Source organism: Sinohyriopsis cumingii, chromosome 15, assembly GCF_028554795.1.
Source record: "Sinohyriopsis cumingii isolate HCF-2022 chromosome 15, ASM2855479v2, whole genome shotgun sequence".
In the NCBI taxonomy this organism is placed as follows: domain Eukaryota; kingdom Metazoa; phylum Mollusca; class Bivalvia; order Unionida; family Unionidae; genus Sinohyriopsis; species Sinohyriopsis cumingii.
This window is the reverse complement of record NC_142975.1, coordinates 27,004,379-27,018,282: the sequence shown is the minus strand read 5'-3', so window position 1 is coordinate 27,018,282 and position 13,904 is coordinate 27,004,379. Positions and strand designations below refer to the sequence as shown.

The following is a 13,904-nucleotide window of genomic DNA, read 5'->3' as shown; positions in this document are numbered from 1 at the left end:
AAATAGACCCAATGGTTGGCATACTCCCATATACCCAAGTTCATCACCTATATTGTGTCAGCACAGGGAGCTGGACTTAAACTTAGTGGGTTGTCTAGATCTTTGCAATTTTGTCATTTTTGCGTGTCGACGTCCTTGTTGAAAGATATTTATGGATCATATTGATCACCCTCGATTCATGGTCTCTGTTGGCATTTGTCTGCAATGTATCATCTGTACGAAGCAATTTAACAGATGGAGGGTAATGCATTTCTATATCCCAGCTAAACTAGATAACGAGTCTGAGGGAGGGTGTAAACTTAAATTGTCTTGATCACTAGATTTGGATCAATTACTTCTTTCCTTGCCCTTGAAGTTTTCTTTAATAACAATATGTCTTCTGTCCATAAAAAACAGAACTTACAGGATCAAATATTAAAAAAATGAATGTATAATTTGTTAGATGTCCTAAATGAAGAATAGAATGCAAATGGAAACAGAAAAATAGTTACCAATCAAATTAACAAGGATTGAATGAAACAGTGATTAAATATATTCAGGTGATGCTCAATTTACACCATAGACGTTATTGTGTAAATTGAAATTGGCATAAATTGAAAGTAATTTTTCCATAGGATACTTGCAAATTAAGGAAGTTCTTGGGTAGTTTTCAGTTTATACATTATTTTCAACCCATTGTGAGCCGTGCATGAGTCACAGCACATGGTGCCAGTGGTGATGTAAAAACAAGCACAGTGAAGCAGATTGAATGTTATTTCTTCATTGTAAATTATGTTAAAATGAAAGCATGTAAACCGAATTGGCATAAATCAAGCATAGCTTGTATTGATAATATTATAAATATATTACAAATATATCAGAATAAAGTGGTAATATGTTTGTATACTGCTGTACTATTTAGCTGCAATATGTAAACATGTCATATGAAGCTGCAATAATTCACACAAAATATCTGAAATTTCACAAAAGTGTTGTCTGCATTACATGGTACAATTGTTTGACTTCTTGATGGCTAACAGAAAAGTGTAAAACCCCACATATTCTTAGAGGCCTGTTGACAATTGCAGTGAAAGCTAAAACTGATGATTTCTGGCATATAAAGTGCCACGGAAGATTTTGAGGGGAAGTAATCAGTAAGAGTTACTTCCCTTTGTCTATACAGCTATGTTTAAGTCTCTGGGATGACTGGATTCATGAACGTAAACAGAAGTAATTCCTAACATTAATTTGATTGAATAAGTATTTTTCAGAGAAACGTAATTTTCTATAAAAATTTCTTTTTAACAATTAAAAATAAATGTTACATTATATTCTTGGCAGTTCAGGAGGCTGTATGATGTAGTTTTGATAGTGGAGAAAAGTATGGAGCTTTTCCTCCCTCCTACTTCTCCCCTCCACAATGCTTTGTCAAAGTCTCACTTGTGCGGCTTGTAATACTAAACTTTTGCAGTGTGCACCCTAAGAGTTTTGACCATTTTTCACTATCCAGCCCCCTCCCATGTACACACTTTTAAAATGGTGCATTCTTTTACTATATCATTCAAATTAATATCATTTTCTATACAAGTTGAAGAGTCACATTTATAATGTTGCATTCAAATTAATGATTTCATTTTCTATACAAGTTGATGAGTCACATTTATAATGTTGCATTAAACTTAATGGTTTCGTTTTCAAATTAATGATTTCATTTTCTATACAAGTAGAAGAGTCACATTTATAATGTTGCATTCAAGTTAATGATTTCATTTTTCAAGTTAATGATTTCATTTTCAATATGAGTTGAAGGGTCACATTTATAATGTTGCATTCAAAATAATGATTTCATTTTCTATACAGGTTGAAGAGTCACATTTATAATGTTGCATTAAATTTAATGATTTCATTTTTTAAATTAATGATTTCATTTTTCTATACAAGTTGATAAAGAAGCTAAAATTTATCTTACAATATAGAATTCAGATGAATGATTTCTATTTCTATACAAGTTGAAGAAACAGGTAACATTTTTCTTCCAGGCTGATAGAAGAATTTATGCTTCTGGCCAATATGGCTGTTGCCCACAAAATCAATTCTGCATATCCTGAAAAAGCCCTCCTGCGACGACACCCTCCACCCCAGTCCAAAATGGCTGATGATTTGGTAAGGCTTACCATGCACATGTAATATGGACAAACATAGTCATCGACACATCTGTCTTATTGGAGTATTTATCGTTCTTTCAGTTTTGGCGTCATTTATTTCTGTATGTATCATATCATACCTATCAACTTTCCAAAAGCAAAGTAGACAGAATGAACAAAAAAGATAGGGTGGTTGGGACCTAAAATCAGGTTTTCACAGTAATTTTAAGCAACTTTTTCACTAAATATCAACTGATCTGTGTCCAGTACATGTGAAATTCTCCAAGGATGCACTTTTTGTCCTGTGAAGCACCTTATTTTCCTGCATGACATGCCCACTTTCCATATTGTGATCAGCAGTGGCCAAACTGTACAGTATATACAGGTTAGACTTGAGTATTTGAAACAAGAAACACCAATGAACAGTCAATTCTTATCTTTGCAATTATCTTGCAAAAATGACTGCCCCTCCAACATAATTCAGAGAAACCATGTAATATCTTTTTATGGTGTGGTCATTTTCTTTTTCGAAATATATCATTTAACTGAATATTACAAGCTGAGGAGAGAATTACAGAAGAAGGCCATGAAATTCATATTTAGTGAAATTTATACTGTTACTATTGACTTCTTATAAATTTCATATGCAGTTGGATTGTTAGCACGGAATGTGGAAAAAGTTAAGATTTTATGCACAGTCTGGTCACGTTGCTAGAGATCAGTGTTGATTTTAGGCTGGTAGGGACCCTTGGGCTGCACTTTTTCCATTTCATGGAGTGAACAAATTTTTATCATTTTGAACCTACCATGTGTAACTTGGTGATCATTTCAGACAATTACCATGTTGATAGGTTACCGTTGAAAATTAGTCACTGACAATCAAGGAAATCCTAGATGAAATTTTGAATAAATTCATATCAGACTGATAATTGTCATAGAAGTCCAAGCCTCTTCCTTTAATATGGTGAAATTTTGAATAAATTCACTTATCTTTATTAGTATTAAGCCAGACCAATTCCATGGAAATAATTATCTTGTGTTTGGGCTTCAAAAGCATGAAGATAGCCTCAACAGACATTTGGATACATTTGACTAATGTATAATTGACATGCGTTCATTTGGGGCCCTGAGTTGCTGATTTATCTAAAGTGCTCACCATTCCAGATCACTGCCATATCACCTCTGTCTGCATGGGTTTTGGTCTTACATTCGGCCAGTGTGGGTATGTGAGAAAGCTTGCAAGTAGCTTCTCGTGGGTCGGTGGTTCTTTCCAGGGCTTTACCAGGTTCTTCCTCAACCATTTATACTGGCCACCATGTATAGCCTATCTTGTGCTGAAAAATGGCATTAAACCCTTCAACAGCAACAACAACATTGTTATGTTTAATTCATTTACTTGTATCTGATTTAATGTATATTTATTTCAGTTTAATTGTTTGTCAGTTTTTAAAAAAATTATTTTTCATTACATATATTGTAATATAAATTTATTCACAAGAGATGATACTTTTTTCAGAAAATAGTATAAACACCAGGTGTTGATCTAAATCCTGACCTTTTTGAAAATTTGTGGCAATCACGTAAACAAGTTCTATCTTTATTTTAAAATGATTGGTTGTTGTCAAGGTCATGATGGGACTTTGTGCTTAAGATGTAAACAATGTTTTGTTATTTTTTATTTCTTAGAGTAAAGTGATTGGTTTTTGTCAGGGTCACACTGGTTGTACGTGATCTATAACAGGTACTTGCTTTCTTTAAGCTTCCAGAAGATGATTACATGACCCCTTGTTTACATTTTACAAGACCATATAACCTCTGTTTTGGAGAGTTAATATCAGTAGAAGCTGGGCTGTTAAACTGTTAGTTGTATGTTGTGCTGTTTGGAGTTATTTCAAATTACTTGGTTTGGAGTTATTTCAAATTACTTGGATTCAAAAGGATTAATTCTGTTATTTTTCTGGAAAATACATGTGCTTATGTAATATTTTGGAACAAGAACACTTTTTGTAAAAATGTATTCAACTATCAGAAACCGGAGTGATAATTCTTGTTTCTACAAGGAACTGTAGACTTCAACACTACAGATTGCAGTGTACGTCATCATCTTCCATCTTGGATTCTTCATTGGGATTCGAACGTGAAATCAGTAGAACATTTTGTTATTAGGACTACTAAAATTTCATTTTTGGATTATTTTTGGATTTGATTTTATAAAACCGTAAGTTCATATTTTTTCATTTTTACAGAATTTTTCCAGGGAAATAAATTAGTGTATTTTTTCCAAACTTGTTGTTTTCACCCTTTCTTGTGTTATTGTTTTTTTGAGCCTAAACAAGTGACATAAGAACATGTATTAATTCTGTTGTGCATCTACCATTGGGAATTTGCTACTTATAGGATGAAAAGTTCATAATGGGGTCTCCACATTGAAAATAGATTCATCAACATGAAGAATCACACATCAGTCTCAAAATCTGTACATATATGATCTGAGGTCCCACATTGCTAAGATCACTTTTAGGGTAGCTGAAAAATATTTAAAGACCAAATTTACAAATTTAGTTAGAGTGACATGATCAGAATTTTCACTCTTTATATATGCAGGTTTGGTAGGAAGATACATCATACATGTTAGTGTTTTTAGATTTTGATATGGGATCAAAGAATTTTACTGTTTTAAACATATTATTTTTTAAAGAAATAGCAGAGGTTCACAAAGATCAGCCATGAGAATGGACTAGTTTAAAATTGTAAAAGATATGGGCAGAATATAAATCATTTTTAAGATGATATTTGAGAACGTTAAATTAATTGCTCATGATTTAAAGAATTTATTATGTTCCATGACAGCAGTGGTGGAGGCACATTGTGTTACCTTGTTCATCCATCCATCTGACATGATTCTCTCCATCATACCTTCATTATTGCATTGCATTCAATTTTTAGGTGCAGTGCATGTTCCATAAACTCAATTCATGCTTATTAGTTTAAAAAACAAATTGTAATGTGTAGATAAGAATGAAAGCTTGAATGTTTGTTTATTTTTTGTATTTTATTTCCTCAGCATTGGCATTTGTATCTTGTTCTAATATGTCATGATTTGCTGATTCAAGATGTCCATGCTACTGGTATATGTGGTTTTCAAGAAATACTATTATGCCATTATTCAGAGTTCAATTAAAAAATACAAATTTGCCTTTTTAAGCATGATTGGTTACAAAGTTGAATATAATAGTGTAAATAACAGGTTCATCAGAAAGATCTTTTAAATAGTTGAAATCTTTGCCTTCTGAGGTGGGTTCTGATTGCTCAGATCTCCACTTTGAAGTCTTGTGAGCTAGTAGGTTTATTTGTTCTCCTTTTGACAATAGTTACTCTTAAGATGATATTTGAGAATATTTGCATTCATTCTCATTTTTTCTTACACTGCTATCAAACGTCTCATGTTCTGACATGGATCCTGTCATACAGGCTTCTGTAATACAATATACACAAAACATGTGTTAGTATATGTTTTCCACTCTTTCTTATAACAGTATTCTCCTATTTTGTTACCATGACAACATGTTTAGCTTCTTGTTTGATATGACTCAAAGTAGTGTTATAATTGAAAGTTATTCCTATTAAATTTTGTTGGCCAGTTAAGAGATATCTTCGATTATTATGCCTAATTTATAGTTCAGATACCGAAATGAATAACGAAACATTCAAATCAGAATACTTGTTTGTGCATATTCAGATATAAGAAAAGTATTATTTGAATTGTGTATCAAGTTTGACAATATGTAAAACAAGAAACAAACAAGATGACATGTAAATTATGTAACATTGAATTGGTTTACAAGGGAACAACATCAAAGCTGCTAAATCAATTGAAATTAAAATTTCAGTTCACAGTGTTGTTGTTGATGTTGTTGTAGGGTTTAACACCATTTTTCAGCACAATATAGACTATACATGGTGGCCAGTATAAATGTGGAGGAAGAACCCGGAAAAACTGTGAAAAGAACTACCGACCCACAAGATGATCCTGGCAAGCTTTCTCACATACCCACATTGGCCGAACTTGAGACTTGAACCCATGCAGACAGAGGTGAGATGGCAGTGATCCGTAACAGTGAGTGCTTTAGACCACTCGGCCACTTGGGGCCTCAGCTCATGATGTAATCATAATGTTCAAAGTATGGATAGTAAGATTCCTTCTAATCATTGTCATTCAGGTACTCTTGAAAAGATGATGTGTAGTAGGGCATGTTGATAAATAACATTATAGAATGGGGACCATGTCAAAGTCAACGAAGTCTTTGCATAATATTCATGTTCTACAGCTCTGAACAATTTGTAAACTGTTGTTGGACATTGGTTCCATCAAGAAATGTTGTAGTCAGTCACTCACACTATTAATGAAAATCCAGTCACTGACCATCTTGCCTTAGAAAGTTAACCATAATATATTTCCATATTTGGTCTTTTGTTCAAGTTTTGAGGCCATTACACAGCTTTTGGAATTACTAGTATGGTTAAAATCATGTACTATTCTTTTCTTTATTTTCATAAGTCAGTATCGAAGATGTCAGCTTCACAATACTGAGATGTACATAGACCAGTTGACATGGTTCCATACATAGACCAGTTGACATGATTCTGTACATAGACCAGTTGACATGATTCCATACATAGACCAGTTGACATGATTCCATACATAGACCAGTTGACATGATTCCATACATAGACCAGTTGACATGATTCTGTACATAGACCAGTTGACATGATTCCGTACATAGACCAGTTGACATGATTATGTACATAGACCAGTTGACATGATTCCATACATAGACCAGTTGACATGGTTCCATACATAGACCAGTTGACATGATTCCATGCATAGACCAGTTGACATGATTCCATACATAGACCAGTTGACATGATTCCATACATATACCAGTTGACATGATTCCGTACATAGACAAGTTGACATGATTCTGTACATAGACCAGTTGACATGGTTCCGTACATAGACCAGTTGACATGATTTCAGAACAGAACCAATTAGATTTTAGGGGGTTGTTGCTTGGTTATTGCTTGCTATACTTTCTGTGTTTGCTGTACATTATTACAAAGCCATATGTATTAGCATATATTTTAATTTGTGTAGAGGTTATTTCACATTTTACTTCCTGTGCTTTTTCAAAGATGACTTAATTGTTTGCTTAAAATCCCTTTTTACTTGTAAAACCAATAAGTCTGCCCCCAAACTTGACCAAGGCAATGTACTATTTGCCAGTAACTATGTAGAGGGGACATAATACTGTTTACAGAAGCCACTTGACACGTAATGCAGTGTATATCTTACATATAAAATGAAGTCAATACACTGTACCTGTATATTGGTTTCACTTGAAACAATCATTTTTAATTTTGAAAATGAGTTTTTTATGGTTCAGCCAAAATACTATGATTTAAGCATTGCATAGTTGATTAGAAAGTGAGTCCTGTTGGACATGTTTGACATGTATGTCAAATTCCAGATACCAGCAGTGAATATATCCTAATTAAATTTAATTAAATTGGCCATATGTCTGAGTTGGATTGTAAATCACTTCCCAGAGAATACAACATCCTTATAATGTTATTTAGTTAGATTTAAATAACTATGTCAGTGTTTTTGTTGCAACTTGGTGAGGATTTGGGGTGAGGCAGCAGGCATTAAACTTTACATCCAAAGTATAGTTGGTCATAAATAAATTAGTGTCAATATGACCACCATTAGGGGTTTCGCCAGAAGACTTTATATGATGTCTAGTTGGTAATAAATGATATTGAAGTGGAAATAAGACCACCATGGCAGCCATTTTGAAAAACCTGTTATTGCTATTCCCTCAAAAGAAATGGTCACCATAAAATCTCCCTGTTGCAAACATTTGTCACCCCACCACAGTAGGCAGAGGGACAAGAATTCATAGAATTTGGTTGTGTTTAGGTGTAATAAAGAAAGCTAACATAAGCATATTTTACCAATAATGTAGTTTATCTGCCTTTCCAGTTCCTTACAAATGTTTTCATTCTTTTATGATTTTTAAAATTTATTTCAGAGAGAATTATGTGAAAATCTTGGAGTGTCCATCAGTATAGGCAGTGCAGGAGATCTGCAGGTAAATTGTCATCATTACATAGAAACAGAATTAAAACAAGGCTTCTGTATTACAATATACACAAAACTCTTGTGCAAATTTATGTAACACCTCATCTTTCTTTGTGGTTAGACTATATAAATTAAAGTATTAAACCTTTTTGACAATAAAACTTTAATTTTGAAAAATCGGATGGAAATGTGACAAGGAAAAATTGCCAGTACCAACAAGAGGCTTACTGTATTCATGATTTTCAAACATTCACTAGATTAACAATTACAGTATTATTTCATTAGATGCAGACTATATAAAGAATGTAATTGTAAATATGTAAACATCAGTATATGTGAAATATGTCAAATCATTTCCATGATTCATGTATATCACGGTCATTTTCATCTTGTCTCTTAATGGCAAGACAGGTATCAGTTTTACCACTGACAATGGTCATCATAAGCAATATTCAGGTCATGTGTTCAGGGGTTTTGAAGATCACATCTGCTACATCAGCAATATTCAGGTCAAGTGTTCAAGGGTTTTGAGGATCACACCTGTTACATAAGCAATATTCAGGCCAAGTGTTACAGGTTTTAAAAGTTTTATCTGTTGTTATTGTTATTGCTGTTGTTTTGAGTTTAATGCCATTTTGTAGTGCATGATAGACTGTACCTGGTGGCCAGTATAACTGGTGGAGGAAGAGCTTGGGAAAAAAAATCCAATAAGAACCACCAATCCATGAGAAGCTACTGGCAAGCTTTCTCACATACCCACATTGGCCAAGCCCGAAACTTAAACCCATGAGGATAGAGGTGAGATGGCAGTGATCATTAAAGGCAAACACTTGAAACCACGTGGCCACCCAGGGGCCCCCAGTATTATCTGTTACATCAACAATATTGAGATCCTGTGTTCAAGGTTTTGAAGAGTATATATGCTATATTAGCAAACAGAGATCCTGTGTTCAAGGTTTTGAAAATCATTTGAAAGTCATATCCTCTACATCAGCATTATTCAGGTCCTATGTTAAAGGTTTTGACAGTCATATCCCTTTTATCAGCAATATTGAGGACCTGTGTTTAAGGTTTTGAAGATGATATGTTCAACATAGCAGTATAGATGCCATGTGTTCAAGATTTTGAAAGTTATATCTGCTGCATCAGCACTATTCAAATCCTGTGTTCAAGGTTTAAGGATCAGATCTGCTACTTCAGCAATATTCAGGTTCTCTGTTAATAATTTTGAAAATTATATCGCTGCATCAGCAATATTCAGGTTCTATGTTACTAATTTTGAAAATAATTCCTGCTACATCACCAGTATTTGGGTCCTTAAAAGATTAAATGTCGTCTGCTAGATCAGTTGTTTTCATACACAAGCAAGAAAATTTATTCGTAGAACTCTTGTTTTTCTTAGACTTTACATTTTCTTGAGATTTATTTTATACTATGCAATGACGGGAATTACAGAGTAATTACTGGCATTTATTTAAATTTCAGCGATCACTTTGGAGCTATTCTGACCCAAATGATGAATATTCAGTGGCACGAATGCAGGTTCTGGTGTCACTTTGTGCCAGACCAATGCAGGTAAATTAATGAGTTATCTTTCCCTATAAAGTTGTTGATGCAGATATAAAGTTTTAAATGATGGATGCAGCAATGTAAATTTCTATCAGAGATGTAAATTGGTAATGATTTTTAGCTCATGTCTACAGTCATACCTGCAATAGCATGTCACATGAAAGACACAATAAGTCCTAAGCTATCAGACACTTATGTTTAGAAAAACATGGTTTCCTTAATCTTAGCAAAGACAAAATAAAACAAAAACATAAAGAGAGACCTTTCTTTACCACAATGATACATGCTGATAAATAGAAAATAGTCCTCCTTTGTAAAACTTTCCATGGGCAGTTCATATACTGTAGTATCAGAAAATGGGGTCCAAATTTCATTGTTTTCATTGTTTCCCCTAACCCCAGATTTAAGTATCCCAAAAAAGTATTATCCACATATGATGATGACCACCTCCTTAGCCCATTTTCTTACAATCTTTTGTTGCTTGAGACATATAGGCACAGTTTTCAGGGACCAAGTGTTCACAATCCAGGAGATTGTGTTCAAATCAGGGACATTACCATAACAACCATTTGTCATAAATTAAAGTGTGAAAGTGTACATCGTACCAAAACTAAGTAAATTAACTACAGTGAATAATAGTTGCTCAACTGTAATAATTTTATTATATGTTATTTTCACTATGCTTCACATTTAAATTCATCTATCCGAGCACTGTTGAACTTGCAAACATGTTTCTTTTATTTTCTGTGGCATATTTTCCTTTGAATCTGTTAGCAAATGTTTAGCATGGTCCCAAAATTATTATATTTCAAATAGTTGAAGAACTGTTGTATACATGTCAGGTTGCCTGCAATACATGACACATTACTCGATAATGAAATATTGATGAGTAAAACAATTTACCTTTGTACAGTAAATGCATCAGTGCATATAATGCACCATGATTTTGTTTGATTGTTTGGTTGATAACAACTTGATTGATGGATTCCGAGTCATAAATAGTCAAAAACAGTCTATTGAATGTTGTCATAGCTGGAAATACCTATGCTTGGTGGATGTTGTTTTAGCTTGAAATACCTATGCTTGGTGGATGTTTTTCTAGCTTGCAATACCTATGCTTGGTGGATGTTGTTTTAGCTTGAAATACCTATTCTTGGTGGATGTTTTTCTAGCTTGCAATACCTATGCTTGGTGGATGTTGTTTTAGCTTGAAATACCTATTCTTGGTGGATGTTTTTCTAGCTTGCAATACCTATGCTTGGTGGATGTTGTTTTAGCTTGAAATACCTATTCTTGGTGGATGTTTTTCTAGCTTGCAATACCTATGCTTGGTGGATGTTGTTTTAGCTTGAAATACCTATTCTTGGTGGATGTTTTTCTAGCTTGCAATACCTATGCTTGGTGGATGTTGTTTTAGCTTGAAATACCTATTCTTGGTAGATGTTGTTTTATCGTGAAATACCTGTGCTTGGTGGATGTTGTTTTAGCTTGAAATACATATTCTTGGTAGATGTTGTTTTATCGTGAAATACCTGTGCTTGGTGGATGTTGTTTTAGCTTGAAATACCTATGCTTGGTGGATCTGTAATTTCTAGGAGTTTGTGTCAGCAAATTGGTAGATCAAAAGATTGGGGCCAAAATCAAAAGACTACTAGACAGTCCAGGGGGCTTGGTATGTAGGTACAAAGCTACTATTATTGATAAATCAGTGTCAGTGTGGTAGTAAGATATTAGCTCTTACATGTATTTGCTTTATTTTAAACCTTAGAAAAAGAATTATGAAGCATTTTTAAATTGTTGCAATGCACATGTATAGATAAGGTATCAGGTAGCTGTAATTTCCACTTGCTGTATAAAATCAATATGAGATAAGTAAGGACAGAGAAACAATTAGAATCACAAGGTATCCAAACACTAGCATTACTGAAAATTTAAGCAATTCTTCATCTGATTACAACTGTTGTTTGAAAAATTTAAATCCTTACAGACTACTTGATTGGCTGAAAATAGCTAAATGTTTGTCCATAAAGCACTGTTGTGGGAGAGCATATTAGATTAATTTACATAGGTGAAGCACACTAAGTGGAACAACCCAGTTAATTTGAAGCAAGTAAATCCCAAGAGAATTGTGCTGAAGAACAAAGTTATTACATATCATTATCATGTTGAAGCCATCTTCATTAAAGTAAATTATTCACAATCAGTGGCAATGTTTCTTTGAAGTTGGATTTGACTCCATATGTAAAATGTAAAACTTGATTATTTTGATAGTTGGAATAGTGTAAATGTGTGTTTGATTTTTTAAACAGTCTTAAAACACAGGTGTGATTCAAGGAATGATGGGCCATCTGTAAAGAAAGCCCAACAAAACTGAATTTCATCACTCCTGGTTGACAGAGTTTCATTTTTTGAAGTACAGCAGCAAGGAGGAACATTTTATTCTTTGCACTTATTGCAAACACCATATCAACATAAGTAATTTAGGACTGAATGATATTCATTGGCATTACAGTACCACCCAGCATCAGGAGACTGCATAAATGCAGAGCTCAGTGCCAAAAGTAATATGTTTCATCAACAGACCCTGTCACAAGAGTTGCAGTACTTTTCTGCAATTTCATTGCAGAGCACAATCTGCCATTTGCAGTTGAAGACTATTTTTCAGACATGTATGTTTGACACTCCCTCTCAGTAATGCAAATGCAGTAAAATCATTTTCTATGCTAAAAAATACTCACCAAGATCTATGGGGAAGTTTGAACAACAGTTCCGTCCAGTCTCTAATGAGTGCAAAGATGATCACAAATGACACTTATATTACATTTAAACCCCCTGTTGAACTATTGAGAGCTACAAAGACTGCATTTAGTTACACCTGTATTCCACTGTCCAATGGATTCTAAAGACAGAATCTTGGGATATTTTTTAATCTAATGAATGTTTGGTTGTGGTTATATGTGTGTGGGCACATGAGTGTGATGATATTTAATAATGTTAACTCTACCACCTGTTTTTTGTTTGTGTATTAAATGCTTCAAAGAAAACATATATGTTATCTCCTTTATTCAAATTTAAATTGTCCAGTCATTTTCTATTGGCTGATATAAGTGGACCACTTAGTTGTATGATGTTGCTTCTTGGGGGTCATATACACTGTCTTCCCCATCCCCTTGGGAGATGAAAACACTTTTTGAGTCTCAAAAAGCCCTAAAGACAGAGGCTGGCGGGTATGCAAAGTAAAAGAGAGATATTGAACCCCTTGTGTCTGTGTCTGTATCCAAACAGAAAAAGCATATGCTTGCAACAAAAGAAAAATAACTTTAACCTACATTCACATGTTACTGGCTCGAGTGCATTTAGCTCATGACCAAGTAGGCTTTTTGCATGCTGTATACATTTTAATATACCTAGAATCATTAAACCTGGTGGGAGGATGCATCTTGAGGAGTACTACATACTCATCACAAAAGTAGGTCACTGTGACAGATACTTCACACTTCAGTAAGGTCACATTTTGGGACTTAAGTTAATTTCTCAAGCTCTGTTCATGCTAGAATCATCAAGCTGGATAACTATGCACATCTCACAAAGTACCACACTCTTACAGTACACTGTGACATGCATTTCATATTTTACTGGCTTAGGTTAAGTTTTTGCAATGAGCCGATGGCCACATGTTGTTTGCATAGCATGTCATACTTTTCCATCTAGAAACGTTGAAACTTGGCAATGGGATGCATTTTGTTGAGCACTACTCCCACATTTCAGTGGTAGGTCATTTAATTTTATGTTTGATGTTCATTACTTGGCACTGTTTATACTGGAAAGTGATGATGATATAAATCTCTATTGGTACCACATCCTTACATCATAAGAAGACCATCATGATCTGTATTTCATCTTTTACTGGGTTTTGTTAAATTTGTATGTTGAGACCAAGACCACATTTAGTTCTTGGCATATTGTATGCATACCTTCCTAATCAAGAAACATTTTGTGGGAATGTATCTTGATAAGTACAACACCCTTATTACAAAAAGAAGTCTCCAGGAATAATATTTCATGCTTCA

The 13,904-nt window shown here is 33.9% G+C and overlaps 1 protein-coding gene across 2 annotated transcripts in view; it reads left to right on the top strand.

Annotated features, from left to right (window-relative positions):
- LOC149781450 (DIS3-like exonuclease 2) overlaps positions 1 to 13,904 on the top strand; it is a 166,553-nt gene that overhangs the window by 121,999 nt on the left and 30,650 nt on the right. For both annotated transcript variants that reach the window (XM_089935532.1, XM_089935533.1), the window contains exons 19-21: positions 2,019 to 2,142; positions 8,216 to 8,275; positions 9,751 to 9,840. In XM_089935532.1, coding sequence (XP_089791658.1) covers positions 2,019 to 2,142; positions 8,216 to 8,275; positions 9,751 to 9,840 — 274 coding nt within the window. The remainder of the gene's footprint in view (positions 1 to 2,018; positions 2,143 to 8,215; positions 8,276 to 9,750; positions 9,841 to 13,904) is intronic.